General features: G+C 52.3%; 8 protein-coding genes across 8 annotated transcripts; 4 read left to right on the top strand and 4 right to left on the bottom strand.

Annotated features, from left to right (window-relative positions):
• The first annotated feature begins 1,262 nt into the window (after nucleotides 1-1,262).
• On the top strand, nucleotides 1,263-2,355 carry BDR25DRAFT_299458 (uncharacterized protein). Its single transcript, XM_033689159.1, has 3 exons — nucleotides 1,263-1,360; nucleotides 1,405-1,729; nucleotides 1,797-2,355. The coding sequence occupies exons 2-3, from the start codon at nucleotides 1,567-1,569 to the stop codon at nucleotides 2,297-2,299; spliced, it is 666 nt and encodes a 221-aa protein (XP_033554405.1). The 5' UTR covers nucleotides 1,263-1,360; nucleotides 1,405-1,566; the 3' UTR covers nucleotides 2,300-2,355.
• Nucleotides 2,356-2,502: 147 nt separating this feature from the next.
• BDR25DRAFT_299457 (mRNA-capping enzyme subunit alpha) lies at nucleotides 2,503-4,058 on the top strand. The gene has a single exon (XM_033689158.1). The coding sequence runs from the start codon at nucleotides 2,594-2,596 to the stop codon at nucleotides 3,836-3,838; it is 1,245 nt and encodes a 414-aa protein (XP_033554404.1). The 5' UTR covers nucleotides 2,503-2,593; the 3' UTR covers nucleotides 3,839-4,058.
• Nucleotides 4,059-5,522: 1,464 nt separating this feature from the next.
• On the bottom strand, nucleotides 5,523-9,406 carry BDR25DRAFT_2058 (uncharacterized protein). The gene is made up of 3 exons (XM_033684467.1): nucleotides 9,028-9,406; nucleotides 5,816-8,969; nucleotides 5,523-5,760 (listed from the first exon to the last, which is right to left on the bottom strand). Exons 1-3 carry the CDS (start codon nucleotides 9,273-9,275, stop codon nucleotides 5,755-5,757), a joined length of 3,408 nt encoding a protein of 1,135 aa, XP_033554403.1. The 5' UTR covers nucleotides 9,276-9,406; the 3' UTR covers nucleotides 5,523-5,754.
• BDR25DRAFT_347899 (uncharacterized protein) lies at nucleotides 9,313-11,264 on the bottom strand (the record flags this gene model as incomplete). The annotated part of the gene is made up of 12 exons (XM_033694337.1): nucleotides 9,313-9,657; nucleotides 9,711-9,837; nucleotides 9,885-9,943; nucleotides 9,971-10,118; nucleotides 10,163-10,277; nucleotides 10,313-10,371; nucleotides 10,416-10,481; nucleotides 10,520-10,567; nucleotides 10,606-10,757; nucleotides 10,812-10,966; nucleotides 10,997-11,097; nucleotides 11,140-11,264. 12 exons carry the CDS (start codon nucleotides 11,262-11,264, stop codon nucleotides 9,313-9,315), a joined length of 1,500 nt encoding a protein of 499 aa, XP_033554402.1.
• Nucleotides 10,962-13,583, top strand: BDR25DRAFT_299455 (YL1-domain-containing protein). Its single transcript, XM_033689157.1, has one exon. The coding sequence runs from the start codon at nucleotides 11,333-11,335 to the stop codon at nucleotides 13,472-13,474; it is 2,142 nt and encodes a 713-aa protein (XP_033554401.1). The 5' UTR covers nucleotides 10,962-11,332; the 3' UTR covers nucleotides 13,475-13,583.
• Nucleotides 13,510-14,343, bottom strand: BDR25DRAFT_347897 (uncharacterized protein; the record flags this gene model as incomplete). Its single annotated transcript, XM_033694336.1, has 4 exons — nucleotides 13,510-13,590; nucleotides 13,671-13,757; nucleotides 13,831-14,067; nucleotides 14,146-14,343. 4 exons carry the CDS (start codon nucleotides 14,341-14,343, stop codon nucleotides 13,510-13,512), a joined length of 603 nt encoding a protein of 200 aa, XP_033554400.1.
• On the bottom strand, nucleotides 14,048-15,401 carry BDR25DRAFT_299454 (uncharacterized protein). Its single transcript, XM_033689156.1, has 4 exons — nucleotides 15,145-15,401; nucleotides 14,975-15,079; nucleotides 14,656-14,903; nucleotides 14,048-14,567 (listed from the first exon to the last, which is right to left on the bottom strand). Exons 2-4 carry the CDS (start codon nucleotides 15,049-15,051, stop codon nucleotides 14,488-14,490), a joined length of 405 nt encoding a protein of 134 aa, XP_033554399.1. The 5' UTR covers nucleotides 15,052-15,079; nucleotides 15,145-15,401; the 3' UTR covers nucleotides 14,048-14,487.
• Nucleotides 15,372-16,928, top strand: BDR25DRAFT_299453 (uncharacterized protein; the record flags this gene model as incomplete). The annotated part of the gene is made up of 4 exons (XM_033689155.1): nucleotides 15,372-15,798; nucleotides 15,965-16,513; nucleotides 16,573-16,708; nucleotides 16,783-16,928. Exons 1-4 carry the CDS (start codon nucleotides 15,553-15,555, stop codon nucleotides 16,926-16,928), a joined length of 1,077 nt encoding a protein of 358 aa, XP_033554398.1. The 5' UTR covers nucleotides 15,372-15,552.
• Nucleotides 16,929-17,457: the final 529 nt, after the last annotated feature.

Below are 17,457 nucleotides of genomic sequence, written 5' to 3'. Positions count from 1 at the left end.
GATAGATACAGGTACTCCTACTATATGTACATATAAGATGAAAAGCTGTTTAGAGTCAATGAGCTATTAATCGAAACTCTCCATCAGATGGTCTACTTATGGGATTTCTTTGCCTTTGTCCTTCTAATTAAAGCACCATGGGGGATAGAGAAGCTCGAAAAGTCCTAGTGCCTTTGACGACAGTTGGGTACTTTGCAGGGGGAACCATTGGAAGTAGCTAGAGTATGGTATTCGCCACGACACGCTCCCGAACAAAGGGACTCAAACTCGAGCTTGTCGCCGTCCATGTTCGAGGACACGACTGATGTATCAGGTATTGAGGACATTTTAATAAGCCTTAGAACGCATCAATAAAATTCTGATCTCAAAGCACAACTCACTACGCATCCCGTCTAAATCGGAGCCAATAGTTGCTATTCTACTATTATTATATCGAACACTCTCTACTATGCTACCGCAACTATTCAAAATCGCTAAAGGCAACCCTAACTTTCTCGCTTCTTGACATCGCTCAATCCAGGTGGGCACTGAATACAATCTCAGCGATCCCACTCAATTCCAGTTACAAAGAATGAAATCTATATTTCGCCAAGATCGGTATCGGTGCCTATTGGCATGTAATCTTATATAGACTAGAATAGTCTTTGCTGCTGTAGTTAGCTTGTCAGATTCTAACGGGAAGGGCAAGTCCAAAAGGTAGATGATTATAGCTGCTCGTATGCTAGTGGGTCCTTCCACAAGGGCAACTACCACTTCCTCTTAGAAGAGGGCGGCATAGGTATTACGACAGGTATCCAGAGAAGGACGAAAGGGATATGGTGTCTCCTTACGTGTGGCCTCCTGTAGCTGCATCCTGGCTAATCCTTCTCGTTTCACAGCATGCTATCATATAACGTGGAACATAATTAGAGTATATCTATCTATTAACCCCTAGGCGAAATAAGATAGAAGAGTAAGAATATGCCGATTTCTGTCTTGAATGACCCAGGTCATATTCCATGTTAGGAGCCAAGATGCAGTAGGTTGTGGTAATCTCCTGTAACTAGTAAAAAAGGGTTTCTTGGGTGTGTTTTATTTACGGCACAACTCAGTGAATTAACTTTCGACTTAAACACATTAGATGCAGACGCATGGTGTGTACCTAACGAAACCGTGGCTATCCGGATGTTGGGGTCTCGAGCTCGGGTAGAGTGGTGAAGTCATGGATCCCTCGGCGCAATGCGCCTCCCCAATTTTTTTTGGGACTGCTTGAACAACCGAAGCTTCATTGAAGTCACCTCCAATGCCAATGGCTTCGCACTACACATGCAGAACCTGTTCAAAGGCGATAATAAAGCCCTCATCTCTAATTCCCCAAGCAGTATGTATCTTTTTGACCCGAGAAGCTTTCGCTGACGAGTCTAGGCAAGTCGCATATCCCGAAAGACATCCCCACGAAGCCTCTCCTCAAGCGCATCGCAACTTTATCATGCTACAAGAAATAATTCTGCGGCAGCTTCGAGCAAGACGCCTACAAAGACACCTCTCCAGGGCCTCGCGGCAGCAGTGCGGAAGAGAGCCCCACTGATGACGGAAACGTATGTCGCATATGGCGCAACGCAGCATCTATTTAAAGAATGCGCACGGCATGGCGACTATGAGATCCCGCAAGCGCTGGAGAAGAAGGGAGAAATACCGGCTGACGAGAATGGAACGCATCTCGGTGTTGGAAGCGGATGGTGGTATGACAGTAAGGCGTGCCCCTCGGTGCGGCCCTAAAAGTTGATGCAGGATATCTGATTTTCTGACACTGGCAGCTCTGGGATTGACTCCGACATTCAACGTCTGGGCTCAAATATCCTTCATCCACATGTACATGCTCCAGGTCCGAATCCGCATGTTCCCAGCGACACATGCACCAATTTGGACCCAACATCTCACCAACCACTGCTTTTACGCCGCCGAGGATCGACTTGTGGTATGGCACAAGGTCACTTCGAGTTCTCTCCGACAGAGATATCTTAAGGACCTCTTCTCGCAATGGCGTGGCCTCCTCATTGCCTATGACGAGGGCCTAGTGAAGGGCGATGCCATGTTAGCGGCAGCGCTGTGGAGGAATTTGCTCAATGCTCGGGAAGATGTCGATTATCAGAAGCTTGCAGAAGTTGTGGGCTACATGAGGAGAGAGATTAGAAGACTGGATTTGGCGAGCGACGACGACGTTGCAAAGGGGTCGTGGACGTTTGGTGCCAACCCAGGCACCGAAGCGCCGAGCGTACTGCTCCAGAGTATGCTGATGAAGGAAGGCGAGAATGCATAAGGACATACCGGGGCAGGTAGAGGCCACGGACGTGTTCAGAGAGGCTAACTGACATTATATATGTGTCAATATTGTATGAGTAGGCCGCATTGCATCACCTGCAGCTAGTCACTAAGAATCCAAGAAATAATCACGTGATTGTATCAATACTGACTAATGGGCGAATTGCCTGGACACTGAAGGACTCAACGTCTTGTCGTAGTGGTTGACTTGCACCGTTTAACCTGGGGATGCCCACGCATCTCCGCCCGTCTCCAGTGCCAGTCGCCAGTCTATCTTGGCCCGCTTCCCAAAATGCACTCCTCCGTTCCTCCCCAAATCCCCGGCCAGCTTGTCGACCGCCACGAGACGGAAGAGCTCCGAGGCGTCGTTGCAAACCTTCTCGATCGCGATACCCTGCGCTTTCCTGGCGCACAGCCAGTTTCCTTCGCTCGCGAGCACATGGCCGAACTTCAGCGCGCTGAATATTTCATGTGCGAAAAGACGGATGGGATCCGCTGTCTACTGTTCCTCTTCTACCGCGAGAATGAACAAGGTTTCACACCCGCCACCTTCCTCATCGACCGCAAGAACAACTATTATGAAGTGTTTCCCCCATTGCGCTTTCCGCACCACCAGTTTCCACTTGATGAGGACAAGTTTCTATTTGGCACCATTCTGGACGGCGAGTTAGTTCACGACCGCGTACCGGGACAGCCGAAACCCCGCCTCATATTTTACGTCTTCGATTGTCTAGTCATCGACAACCAGAACTATACTGCCAAGCCATTGGATCGGAGAATAGGGTACATGAAGCAGATAGTGTTTAATCCGTACCATGCTTGGCTACAACGACACCCGGCACACGTCGCCCAGGACCCCTTCCGCGTGAAAGAGAAGCAGGTCTATCCCCCGTACCACGTCAAGAACATGTTCGATCACGTTCTTCCAAATCTGCCGCATGGGAACGATGGCCTGGTATTCACCTGTAAGAGCACGCGCTATATGTTCGGCACCGACAAGCATATTCTCAAATGGAAGCCGCCACGGGAAAACACAATCGACTTCAAGCTTCGACTGGGCAACTTCCCCACGTTCGACCCTGAAGATGGAGAGGATGGCTTGATTCCGGATTACGACGCCATGCCGGATCGCTTTCAACTCCTAGTACAGCACAATCAAAACCAGTACCAGCCCTTCGGCCACGACCTCCTCGTCACCAAGGAAGAGTGGGAGATCCTCAAAGGGCTACGCCAGCGCCTGGATGGCCGCATTATTGAATGCTACAGGGACGATCAAGGTCGATGGAGATACAAGGCAGAAGACGACGGGACCCCCCGTTGGCGCGACGACAAGAAAGACGCAAACCACATCAGCACCGTCAACAGCGTTCTAGAGAGCATAGAAGACCCAGTCACAGAGCAAGACCTTATTGCAGTCGCAGGTAGGGTCAGAGAAGCTGTGTATCGGTTACGCGAGGCCGAAAAACAGAAGATGCACGAGCAGATTGAGCGGGATCCGAAGAAGAGGAAGTTCAGTGACGTGAACGGCGGGGCCTGAGACGTCCCGCATCAATGGCTGGAAGTGACCATTAGATCTAGCTGGTTGGGTTTGGATGTTTGGATGAAAACTGGGTTTTCAGATATTCGGACCTGGCATTGGATTTCTAGGAGTACGGTTTTTGCCAGACAGGCGTAGGAAGGACGACTATATGATACCCCTGCGTAATTAATTGTTATTCTATATTATCTTGGAACGTTTGTTATGTCTATCTAAAACTGCCCCCAAATCTTGCATTCCTTCACTAGAACAATCCATCTCACATCAAACACTGATCATCTAGGCGCCTACAAACCATCCTAAATCATCATGCTAATGAACTCTACCAGGACTATTCCTAATAGAGAACAATATGTGAATACTCCCTCCTCTCAGAGTACTGCGAGTAACCTTTACACAGTCTCACGTGAGTCAGCCTATCAGTCTCCAAGGAATCGATTCATTTGCGGATCCTGGTATAGAAGCCTTCTATAGTCCTCCCTACTTAGAATAATGCACTTCTCTCTTATTCAATACCGAGTACTGCATCTCAGCCCGACCAAGGATTGAACCCACACCAGCCGCCGAATTACCTAGCGTAGGATTGTGATTCACCGCGTAGTACGGCAATACGGGGCGGCCGCTTGATAGTTCGCCATGTCTAACGCTGTTTGACCCATCAGCGCCGCGGTTAAAGTCTTGCAGCCGCCCACTATGAACCTAGTAGATATTTAAGGAGCAAGAAGTTAGAAAATAGGAGAAGAGACGAATTGGCAAAAAAGTTAGTGCGTGGAGCATCACGAATTTTGGGGATGGAGATCATGAAGGAACGAATGGGAAGGGTACCTTGGAAGGGATGAAGGCAAGCACAACAGACAACAGACAACGAGGCGGGTCCACATGCAATCTCCCATTCGCATAGTGGGACAAATCTCATTCTACCAAGAAAAGAAAACAAGATCCTAATCCCGTCTTATACCTGTGCCTCCTTTTCCTCATAGCACCTCCTGCTGCCTCTCAGATAGCTTGTCACCAACACCCCTCATCTGATCTACAAAGATGTCACATCTTCCCACATCTGTATCCATCCTATGATCGATTCCTCTTGAGCGTAGGTAGCACACATAGCACCCCAAAACAAAGGCTAAAAAAAACTCCCAATGGATAACACCCACTCCAATTCCACCAAGTCCAGATCAGTACAGGCAACCCGAATGCCATTTCCCGCCAACAGACCTGAGGAACCGACGTGAACCATGAAAGAGGAGGAGGGTGAGAGGGATGTGAGGCCGCGAAGGCCTAAATGTAGGATACAAGAAGATTTGTTAAAGGAAATAAACAGAACACAAAAGCGGCCATTGAGAACCTCGGAGCTCCGTAAGATCCAATTTGAAGCGAGTGTGTTGAAAGGAATGGAACGCCGTGGACAACCAGAGAGAAGAGAGAGGGAGCGCCGGGACGAAGGAAAGAGCATGCATGTCGTAAAACTGAGAGGCAAGGCAGGCCTGCTCCCTTCTCTCTAGCGCGTGAGCACCTTGAAGTTTAAAAAAAACACAGGAGATAAGGTGGTCGGACAGATGTCTGCGGTGGAGGGGAAGCCAATGAGGCATGCAGACAGACAGTTCCAATGCAACCTGACGAACGCCAAAGCTGAAAGACCCAAGTCTGATCGAAGTATGGAGTGGTTGTCTCGACGAGCCGGGAAGATGATAGAAAATGTTTTTGAACGCATGATCGGGTCCTGACGCTACTATTTCTGGAATGCAACACAACCGAAAAGTAAACTAGCCCTACAACTTTCTCCTAAAGCAGGTTTCGCTGCTGCACACTTGCATCTCACATGACGATAGGTGTGAGTAGAATTCACAAACAGGACGCAAATGGCAGAATTCACTCAAGGAATGCCATTTAAAGCCAGTCAAGTTGAAATGAGTTGTTTATCTCTGAAGAGTTTTAGCGTTTTGAAATCACGAAGGTTGTATGAAAACTTTGACTTACCCTTCCACGTCGCTGCCCGCCTGAAGCGACTTGCTGCTGTTGTTGTGGAACATACATCCCGTAGGGATACATTTGGGCACCCATTGCTTGTCCTATTCCTTGTCCCAAAGTGGCGGGCTGGAGCATTGGTGATCCGGTAAAACCTGGAGCAGCAACAGGCGAGCCATTTCGGAAAGCATCCATACTAGATACCGGGGTCTGAAATCCATTCATCTGTGGGTAAAAAGGACTCGACCTTGACGCTGCAAGAAGTTGCTGATATTGAAGCTGTTGAGGGGTTGCAGAAATCGGCATGTTTGGTATAAACATAGGAGCGCTGACGCCTAAGGGAAACTGCTCAAAGCCATTAGAGTCCATGCTCCCAGTCCGTTGAAGAGCGACTGGGTCAAAGCCACCAGGGGCGACACCTGGGTAAAATTGCCTGCCAGCGGGGTCGGCGTGGGAATTGGCTGGGCTGTCCTTTGAGCCAGGCCGGGTCGCAGAATGATCCCGATGCCCACTGTGTCCTGGACCTCCCCCACGGGTGGAGAGGTTGACCTCGTCCATCAATCGCTTGTAGCCTTGAGCGGGCTGGGCTTTGATGCGGACCAAAACATTGCGAACATTTTGAACGACATCTGCACGGATCTTCTCATCGAAGAACGGAGTCGTCAACACCTTGAAGATCAAAGTGGCGCCACAGTTCTGGTCAACAAGGATATCTTCCAAAACTTGGTCATTTGGTGAGAAAAACAAGGCCTGAAGAACAGTGTCGCGGGCTTCCGGCTCATTTCTCTGATTGATGATCTTGAGAACCGTTAAATAGGCAACTTTGTGAGTGCATAGGTGAACAAGGTGAGGAACAAGTCGAGGGGCCAAAACTGTGCGCCTCCTGGGAAAGGTGCAAGTGTCAAGGAACCATGTCAACAGCAAAGCGCCGTTTGCGTTGGTGGCAAGCTGAACGCTGTGGAGGGCAATTGTAGCTGCGACCATACGTTGTTGATCCTTGGTGGCATAGTGACTCTCCAGGCAAGCACGCATGGCTCGAGCACCAAATCGACCCTGAGCGAGATCCCATAGACGGCTGAGCATAACCTCGAAGATGAAGTTATTGAGCGGTGCCGAGTAACGCAAGCATCCTTGCATAACGTAATTTCCGAACTGATCGAGGAATAGGGCCATAGCGTATGGTCGAAGAGCATCAACAATCATCTTCTGTAAGGCAGGAGTCCTAGCAACATCGATGATCTTCTGAGCCGCCCAAGTGCCGTTCTTGTGAATACCGATTTTGGCAAGATGGGGTGCAATTTCCCGCAACATGGCCTCCTTGGTAGGCTCAGAACAGTATTCAAAAAGTTTCTGCACTACTGTGTTTCCGAGGTAGTCGGAGGACAGTTCGGCAATCTCGGGCAACATATTCATGGCAATCTCTTCAATCTCAGGCTGAGAGCACGAATTGTTGTCAATTCGCTTCCGGATCTCGCGAAGTCGTGGGGCATCGTGCACGCGGCTGTGGCTAGGCTCCTCAACAGGGGGAATCTCATCAAAGTAGTTGTTGTTCTGGATGGCCTGTTCTACTTGTCCAGCAATCCTCCCCTGCTCATCGTCCGTCGCACCGAGATCTTTTACGATCTGGACGATATCTGCACGAATGTCGGGTAGCTCTGGGGTAGTTAGAGGCGCACTGACACTCTCGGCTCGGCTACCATTTGCTTTCACATTGCTGGCTGACACATTGTTACCTTCGCCCTGAGATTTTGCGAGTGGGTCTGGGCTTGGCGAAGGGAAGAGGCCGTTGTGTCCGGGCGTTGCTGCGGCACTTGGGACTTTTGCGTAGCCAATGCGGACTGGTCCAGCTCCAGGAAAGATTTCTTTGCCATTAAGCTGCGACTTCGCTTGGATGGCGCTGTCAAGATTCTCAAAATTGACAAATCCGCAGTTCTTGTGTGTGAGAACCCTTGTTGACTCGATAGGCCCATACGCACTGAAGATAACGTTCAGAGAGGAGACCGTAGTGGAGGATGGGATGTTGCCAAGCCAGAGGGCACGGGTTGGGCCTTCCAAGGTGTTATCATCACCAAGGTTAGAACTCGGCTTGCCGTTGAGCTGCAAGCTCTTGACAGCCTCGGCCAAGCTGTACTCCGCATCCTCTGTCAAATCGCCTACTGTGAGACTATTATCGAGGCGAGAAGGAGTAGGCAGGTAGTTTCGCATCAACCGTGTTGATGGGGAGTCAAGCACACCGGCAGTCCTCGCACGTGGGCGAGTAGCACTGGCAAAATTGGCAAACGCCTGGACTTCCAGGTTGTGTTGTCGGACGGCTTCATGAATGGCATAGGCCTGAGCATCGGCCGTGGGGGTTAGGGTGCCACTGTAGTTGGCGGCGTAGGCAGCCTGGTCGAGCTCATCCTCTTCGTCGGCATACTTTTCTTTGGCATTGACCGAGTACGATCGGAAGCGGTTGGCGCTGCTGGTTAGATTCTGGTTGAATGCATTCCTCTGGCCTTCCAAAAGCAGTTCAATGTCAGATGGAGCGAGTGTGGCACGGGCAGGCTGAGGGGTATCTACAAGGCCAAGATAATCGAGAGTCCTCACATCGGTATCAGCAAGGGAATCCCGCGAAAATGCGGATTGAGGCGAGGTGGGCCCGTTCGAGGGCTGGGACTGGATGCTTTGAAGAGTGCTGCTCCGGTCACGGTTGCTAGCCCAGCCGGCGGAAAAGATAGAATTGCCGAAGGGAGAGGTAGATGGAGGAAGAAAGCCGGTTCGTTGAGGCATTGAGCCAGCCCGCAGTCGCGAGAGCAGCGCTGACTTGGCTGCTGCGTTGGCATTAGCAGCGCTGAAGCCAGCACTCTCAGTCGGGGTTCCAGGGCCAGGCTTGAAGGGACTCGTAGATGGAGTGGGACGAGATGTCTTGGGAAGGAGCGCAGACGATGGCATCAGTCCCCCAGAGGCAGCAGAGGGTGAGAATCGTGAAGGAAGAGTCCCAGCACGGGCTCGTCGGGTAGTTGTCTGGGTGGATGACGTGGTCTCTGGCAGAGCTTGATTGAAGTCGGGGAAGCTTTCACCGTTTGGCGACTCGGGGATGGTCTCACGCAGCGGCGTCGAGTTGCCACTTGTGGGAGGTCCCCACATTTGCGGAGTCAGCCCTTCTTGAGCTTGGATCTCACGAGCCCTGTCGTCGGACGTTAGCCAAAATCCGAATAAGGTGCCTGTTTCAGGGTGCGACAAACCGTTTGGAGTACAATCTGCCACCAAATTCATGCGAAGGGGATCCTGCGCCCAGCCTCACGGTGGCAGCTGCATTTCCCAGTCCGTTCGAGGTATTGGCAGTGGGGACTGGGAAGCGGATGGAGCCGCTCGAGGGAGGCTCGATGGGCGAGGTTGTTCCCGTCGAGGAGCCCGAGCGGGGCGGCTGCGAGGTGAGCTGGGGGAGGTAGTTGAGGTTGATGTGGTGCTCCGGTCGCGTGGATGGAGCCATTATGGATTATAGACCCTGTCTTAACTGTACGGTGTGTCTAGTACTGCGAGAAAAATGGTCGTAGAGACTCTCGTTTACCAAAACCAGGGTAACGGCAAAAACGTAGTTGGTACCGGCCAAAGGAATGTGAGGCGGAGATTATTGCCAGCAAGACCGGACTCAGCTGAACGTCAAGCCTATATGCAGTGGTGACGGTGGAATTGGGTTGAATGTACAAGGTGGTGCCTCCGAAAATCCAGGCCGGCTGACGAGGGACTTGACAATGGCCTATGGCGGGCGCAGGAGATGGCAGGCAATGTGCAGCGCAGGCAGCTCTGTCGAGTGCGAGTGCGGGTGCAATTGCGGGCAGATCGCAGGCGGCGGACGTGCAGATGTCGGCAGGCTGGTTTCAGGGTGGGTGTGTCGAGGGAGCGCAAGGCGTCGAAGGAACCGCACACCGAATTGTGTAAAGCGGGCAGCGGATCCAACGCAGACGGGCGGGACTGATGAAGGAGTGACAGAGTCGGCGTGAAAATTGAGTGCCGCGGCGCAGGCCAGAAAGCGTGGTCGTGGGCTCGGTGGTCTTCTCGATTACGATTCAGCAGGCAGCGTTTGCAATAGACAAGTCACGAATGTGGCCTGGAGAAGGGAAGGGAAATAGGGATTAAGCAAAAATGGCGATTAGACACCTTCGCTCATCGAGGGGATGCCGGTACAGAGGCGGCGGCGGGGAGGAAAGAAAGGGGAAAGGATGAAAGATGCGAAGATGGGAGGGTGAAGGAGTGAGGAGGGCGACGGATGGTGGTGACTTGAGAGGGACAGGCTCGGGCTAGGGTTAGGGAGGCCAAAACGGGCGAGCATTCACTTCCGACCCACAACGAGCGCTCCAGGGCAGACAAACAGAGGACAGTCTGTCAAGCTCAGGAATCACGGTGCGTTTGAGGACACGGAGGCTGCGGGCGGGCAGGTGATATTTCGTCTCTGTCTCTCTCCGCTCCTCACACAGCAGAGGCGCTACCTCCGCTCATCGAGGGCACGCAACAGGCAATAGGGGCCACTGCGGGCAGGCGAATGTGCCTCTCCTCTGTCCTCACAGCGGCGCCCACCTCCTGAGTGGCTGGAGATCACGACGGGGGGGATGCGCTGGGCGGCCGCAATCACGAAAGACCCCCAAGCTGAAACACCTTAGGCGCTTCAGAATGGCCGAGCCATGACCCGTTTCTCCAACTCGGACGCACCACACACCAGTCTGACGTGGACTTCACCAACCTTCGCGCCACTGCCCGCCCGTGATTGGCCTGGTGTGCTCTATACTTGGGAAGGTTTGCAGTCGTCAGTCGCTTTTGTGCACAAGGGCTGCAGCTTGTTTCTCGACTTTCGAGCCCGCTCAAGCATGGAATTGGGCGAGGAGCAATGGCATTTCCTCCCTCTCATCCCCTTGCCTGGAGTAGCTTTCCCCCTCCGATGCACTTGGAGACAACCCGCGCGGCCGGCTGAGTAAGGCTGTCAGTCCACGAGCACTGTTTGCGCGTCAGGCTTTATTTCCAGCAACCACACAGATATCCGTGAGCAGTCTGGCGGTTGACGTGCGCAGCGCCGTTGGACGGTGGTGCGAGCTTCCAAGGGCTCGTTTATCGGTGCACGTTTCAAGTGGGAGAGTGTTTTCTTGGCATCGTCCGAATTTCTCGCCATCGCAGCCTTGTTGGCCCCGACTCAACTTCGACGGTGAATGTCCATCAAACCTTGGAGCTCAACGTGTGCCCGTCCCAATATTATTTCTGCGTCGTCGTCGATGCTGATGCCATATGAAACAGGCACTTGGCCTGCATGACTCCACAACGACCTTGCCCACCGCCGCGTCACAGAGCATAAACACGCCGCTGACTGCAAACCCTCAGTGCATAATCCCCTCCTCCATGGAACATTTCTGGAAGCCCTCCCGCACCCCTTGACCGCTGTCTCCAAGGCCGCACCCCAGGCACGCGACACTCGCTTTGCCTCAGAAACCATCCCCACCGCTTGCACCTGCCTTCGCCGCGACACGTCTTGCCCGTCCTCGCCCTTTGCTGTCGCCCACCATGTCAACTCTAGATCCAGCCGATCGGGTGGATGAGGACGACCGCATGGCGTCGGACCATGATGGCCAGCCAGACGCCTCGGAAGGTGGGAGTGACGACGAGTCCCCGCCCGAACTCATGGTTGTTTCGCGCGCCCGGAGATCAAACGCGGGCAATCGCATGTCGACCCTGCTTGCCAAAACAGCCGAAGAAGACGAAGAAGAAGAAGAATGGGGGGAAGAGTGGGAGGACGCACCCAACGAGGAGGAGTTTGTGGGCGACGAAGCCAACGACCAGGATGATTTCAACCTCGACTCCTCTTCGAGCGACGACGAGGATGAGGGTGGGGATGACGACGCGGGGGAGAAGGAGCTGAGGAAGGCTGAGCGACAGGAACGGGTCAAGAAACGCAAAGTGGCCGCGAATCCCTTCGCCGCTAGGCTTGTCGCCGCCGCACGAAAGAAGGTTAAGCTCGACGTCCCTCCCACTCAATCCCAAACCACGTCTGCACCTCGTCCAAAGAAGAAGTCGGAAAGGGCGTCTTGGATTCCCACCCCAGAAGATGGCCCTGTACGCACGTCCTCGCGGCGGCAGACCGTAGCTAACAAGGAGCACACGCTAGCTAAGTTGAAAGAGAAGGACAGGAAGCGTGGCGATACTCTGGCTATGATGAAAGCTGCCGAGGAGCGCAAAGCGAAGGACGAGCCGAAGCCTATGACTCAAGAAGAGAGACTGACTGAGGCTGCTAGGGTAGAGAGAGTGAATAGTAAAAGTCTCCACAGGTGGGAGGAGGCCGAGGAACTACGGGCAGCCGAACGCCAGACCAAGCTGGATGCCTTGAAGAATCGCCAGATCGAGGGCCCAGTTATACGGTACTACAGCGGGCCGGCGATTTGGGTAGATGACAAGCTGAAGTATACTGGAAAAGACGCCCCTAAGATCGAGGATCTGGAAGAGAAGCTGAACAAGGACATTCCTGCCACTTCGGAACCCCAAGATCACAAGTGTGATGCGATGGAACAAGCTCATCCAAGGCCCTTTGGCCAGACGCATGTCAGTCAACCTTCATCGCAGATCGCCCAATTACCCCCATCGCAGCCATCGCAGCAGCTGGGACAAAGTGACTCTACGGGCTCACATGGTGTGCCATACCCAAGCAGCATTCTGTTTGCTCCTCCGCAGAACCCAGACTCGTTCCTCTTTGGAATCGAGCAATACGCTGCCATGCAGACAGAACCCAATCACCAGCAACCATCTCAACCCACATTATCACAGCCACAGTCACAGTCACAACCGCAGCCACCACAGATCCCCTTCTCTCACCCTACATCAACACAACCATCCCAAACCCCATTCCCCCAACCTCAACCCTCGCTAACAGATGCCTCTCTCCCCCACTCTCAAAACCCTTCAACTGCTCAATCCCCCCTCGCCTCCTTCCAAAACCATCCCAAACCCACTCAAGCACACTATCTCCCACCGCCTCCACCCCGCCGCAAGACCATCCGCCGCGCAGCACGCACCCTCATAACGCTGCTCTCTTTCTCGGAACTCGACGACGCGGCGTCCCTTCCCACCAAATCCCGTAGCACATCCTCCATCCTTAAAGATCGCGACCGCTCCGCCCTCATCCATCTCTCCCGTGTCCTGTTCAACTGGTCGTTCGAAGATGCCACGACGTATGTCACGGCGATGCTGAATGCACCCAAGACGACGAGGGCAAGGGAGAAGGAAGTTCTAGCGCTCAGATCGAAGAAAGAGGTTTGTGCAGTGAGTAATTTGACTGCGAGATATCGGGACCCTGGGACTGGCATTGTGTATCGAGATGCAAGAGCTTTTGGAGTCATCAAGGGGGTTGTTGGGGGCGGTGTAAAGTGGTGCGGTGCGCTGGGCTGTTATGTTGGTGGTATCCCCGGAAACAGAGATGCGACTGGAGGGATGAGAAAAGCTATATTGGAGGTCAAGCCCGCGATGGGCGTTCCGAAGAGGTTTTTGGCGATGCCGAAGGCGGTGCCGCCGACCAGTATTGAGATTGACGGAGGTGCGGTAGCTGGAAAGGGGATGCAGGTTGACGCACCTGCCCCTACTCCCAATGGTGAAGGAGAACGGGCCAAGAATGCCGATTTCCAAGAGATGAAAGCTGAAGGCGCTGCTAGTTCCTGAGACTTAGGAAAGATGTCAATGCGGCTTCTATTTGTTTATGTTGTATATACCAGGCATCGTAGATACCAGCTTTTCCCTTCTGGAATACTAGATGGTGAGGATATCAAGGAGTGCTCCTATCGCCTCACCCATGCAATACAATCAGTAATATTTAAACTTCACGGTCCAGTATTAGCACACACACACCACACCACACCGACGGTGTGAACACAATCTGTTCAGTCTGTTCCTGAGCCTCGTAACACGATGCAAAGCGCTGTGCCGTTTTGTATCCTGCCACTTTCTATCATACATGCCAATACGCAGAAGTACCACCGCTCCATTCAATACACGGATTGTGTTCAACGCGCGAAGACATCCATTGGCGCGAGAGCGGGATCACGGGACACGGCTTCATGCTGACACTCCGGCAGGTTGAACTTCCAAGGTTCGTTTAGCGAGGAACCAACTCCAGCTCCCTTGGCAAGACCGAGGGCGCTGGAGCTGAACATAATTGTCTCAAACGCGCCGCCATAATGGAAATTGCAGGACATCACATCGTTCGGGTTGGGGTCGAAGGGAGAAAATAAAATAGAAATGCAAAGTGGCAACTTCTGCGCTGACAGAGTGGCCTTTCTTTTATTATGAATCAGTGAAGCTGTGCCTCAAGCGAAGAAAGGAAAACCTGGGACAGTGAGACGACTCGAAGAGGGCGGAAAGTCCGAAACGTGTTGGTCGTGGGCGAGTAGCGCGAGTTTCGTGGGGGCTAAAATATTATGAGACATGGATGTCCGGACATGGAAGTCTAGGTGGAGAAAGCTGAAAGGTCCATGATATGCATTGATGGTTAGCAGACATGTATGAATCTCAAACGCCATCCATCTTGCCATCCCGACCGCAGAAGTTTTTCAGGCGTACGTAGCTGTACACGATGCCCAGTGCAAACTCCCGCCGCCATCCCACTGTGACGCAGACCCCACCATTCCAGTAAGACCACTTCACCCTGCGATGAGCATCCCCCGCTAGAAATCCGCTTATTTCTTGTCCTTCTTCGCGCCACCCTTCGTCTTGGCTGTGCCCCGGAACTCCTTCGACCGGTTCTTGCGTTGCTTGCCTGTGAGCATTGTCAGTGTGAATCCTTTGGGATCAACTCTATCCCAATGGTGCGACCCGCGCCTGGATATGCGAAGAAGAAAACGTACGCTGTTGTCTGCTGGCCTTCTCGATCTTGCTTGCCATTCCGTACCGCACGAGTCTGTAGTGTGGTTCGAACTTCTTCATCGCCTCTGGTGTGTCGTAGATGAGCGCGAAGCCGGTGCTCTTGCCACCACCGTAGTGTGTCCTAAACCCGAAGACGGAAATATCGTCCTTCTTAGCCTTGTACAGTTCACCGAGCTTGCTGCGAAGTTCGTCCTTGGAGACGTTGGCGCGATTGGGGTGGAGCACGTCGCTGAAAATTGCTTGTCAGAATCCTTCTCTTAAATTGTCAAATAGATGGCTTGCAGCACTTCTAGCACTTACACTACCATCTGGCGGCGGCCGAGGAGAGGGTTTCGGATGAATTTGCGCGTGCGCAGAGTAATCTGCGAGTCGGCCATGTTGGAGGGTTGCTGTGTCGACAACGGACTGCGCGGCACGGTTAGTACGAAGCAGACGACGCAGGAGAAGGAGCATGAAGAAGGTATACACACTGATAGCAAGTCAATCCGTATCTTGGAGAATGATCCTGATGTGGTTGATGTTGTTTGGCCGCAGGATGTCGCCGTCGTAGATTTCGTGAAGTCGAATTCGAAAGGCTTGGGTAGTGCGCGCCAAGCCCTCGCGTAATGAGAAATTGCCCGCTCCGAATCTGCGGGGCTTGGCTTAGTCAGCGCTCCTTCAGTTGTTCATTGTCCATTCCCAAACACTCAGGTTGATTCAAAACTCCAAGTTACTTTCTTCAATGGTTTACACATCTCAAGCAATGAGGTTTCGAGTCTAGACAAGAAACCACGTCGCCCGGAAAGCCGCGAACTCCTCGAACCAAGCCCTCCGAAGCAGGCTTGACGTCCAATCATTCCAACCAACAACGCTTTACTTCTCCACCTAATGCTATCAACATGGACCCAGTCACTCGGTCAAAGCTGACGATATTACGTCGCCAGTACTTCCAACTGGTTGAACCTACCCAGCTGAGGTGGCCAGATGTGAACACCCTCAAGTCTCTTAACGTTCAGTTGTGGATTTTCGAGAACCTCTTTGATATGGACAGTATTCCCACTGCTCCACCGGACCGCTATCGATTAAGGGTCTTGAAACTTCTTGTCTGCACACTTGAGGCATCAATCGGCGGTTCTGAAGAGGATGTATGGCTCTCTCCTATGTTCAGTGAAACTTCAGGGCTGCACAGCCATGGCTCGTCCTTTAAGCACACGATCTCGCATTCTAGTCCCCTGGTCAGCATCAGTCACAAGCGTGCAACCACTTGCTCAATCCAGAGTACTAACTTCCTTATTCTTTTACTGTGAATAGGAAATATCGGATGAACTGATGTCCACACTCTCTTCCCTAATTAGCTCCAATATTCCCTCGGAATCCGTTTTTGCTCAACAGAAAGCATTCGTGACGTATGCTTACCCTCCCCGCTCTACTGATGACGGTCTTTCCGACGACGACTTATCAGTAAAGCTTCTCGAGTCTCGGTCTGTCATATCCTCCTCCGGGACCACAGGCCTTAGGACCTGGGAGGCGGCTTTACTCCTCGGAGCGTTTCTTGCGTCTGAGACGGGCCGAAGAAGTGTTCATGGGAAGAACATCTTGGAATTAGGGGCAGGGACCGGAATGCTCTCCATCTTCTGTGCAAAGCATCTCTCGGTGTCGAGCGTTGTTGCTACGGACGGCGATGAAGCCGTTGTCGATATCATCAAAACAAACATATTCCTCAATAGTCTAGATGCAGATGAGTCATCTAACTCTTCTATTCGGACCGCCGCTTTGAGATGGGGATGGTCCCTCGATGCAGCGACTTTTGAGGAAGACTTTGGGATGGATGTGCCCGATGTCCTTCTAGGTGCAGATGTCGTAAGCCTTCCCCGTTAGCGCTTGCACCTGTAACATTAAGCTCAAGGAAGACTCGTCAGACCTATGACAGATCCGTCATTCCGTCCTTGGTTTCGACACTGAGGGAATTTTTCAAGCTGAACCCAGCTCTGCGGGTGCTAATTGCCGCAGCAATACGCAATGAGCAAACGTTCGAGATTTTCCAAAACGCGTGTAGTGCGTCTCTCCACCTCCACCGTATTTGAGGATTGGCAGCATCTGCTGAGCTATTACTGACTTTTGTGGGGTAGTACGAAATGGCTTCAACTTAGAGCTGACTAAATTCCCGCCAGTCCCAGAACATCTCCAGGAAGGTCCTTTCTATTCAACGACAACCCCGATTCAGATCTGGCAAATCAGCCGATCCCAACCTTCACGGGACCCATTTTCATTCTGACCGCAACGTTCATGATGCTTGGGTTCCACGTGTCGATATCTATTGCAGTGACTTAACCCAATACACTCTAGTTTTGCTGCATGAGCATGTGTTTCGAGTTGGTGAATCAAGATTTTAAGCGTCCAGAGAACGTCCTCCAGTGAGTGCTCTCATCTGAGGAAAATAATTGGCTAGCATTTCGGATTGCCTGATCGAATAGAAAACTGGATCTTTGCCCTCAGATGCATCCTCAGCTGCGTTTGGAGTTGGTTCACGAATCCCAGGTTTGGACCCAACCTAGTGGGTCAGGTCCTCGAACCCTACTGGTGAAGTTCGCAACATCCTGAGCAGTTCATGAATTGACAGCATTTTCGTTACCTAACACTAGAAATTCGAACCGCAGCAGAACGGAACGGAGCGGCGACTCAACGGAGCAGCTTGAAAGACTGGAAGATGGATGAAATTGAATGGAGATAACTTACAGCCATGTAGCGAAGAGAGACAAGCTCATCAATATGCACCCGAAATGACGAGCACTATGTACTATGGT

The sequence above is a fragment of the Lindgomyces ingoldianus genome (genome assembly GCF_010093535.1).
Source record: "Lindgomyces ingoldianus strain ATCC 200398 unplaced genomic scaffold BDR25scaffold_1, whole genome shotgun sequence".
Lineage (NCBI taxonomy): Eukaryota > Fungi > Ascomycota > Dothideomycetes > Pleosporales > Lindgomycetaceae > Lindgomyces > Lindgomyces ingoldianus.
Note: the sequence above shows the minus strand (reverse complement) of the source record. Positions and strands in the feature narration are given on the sequence as shown.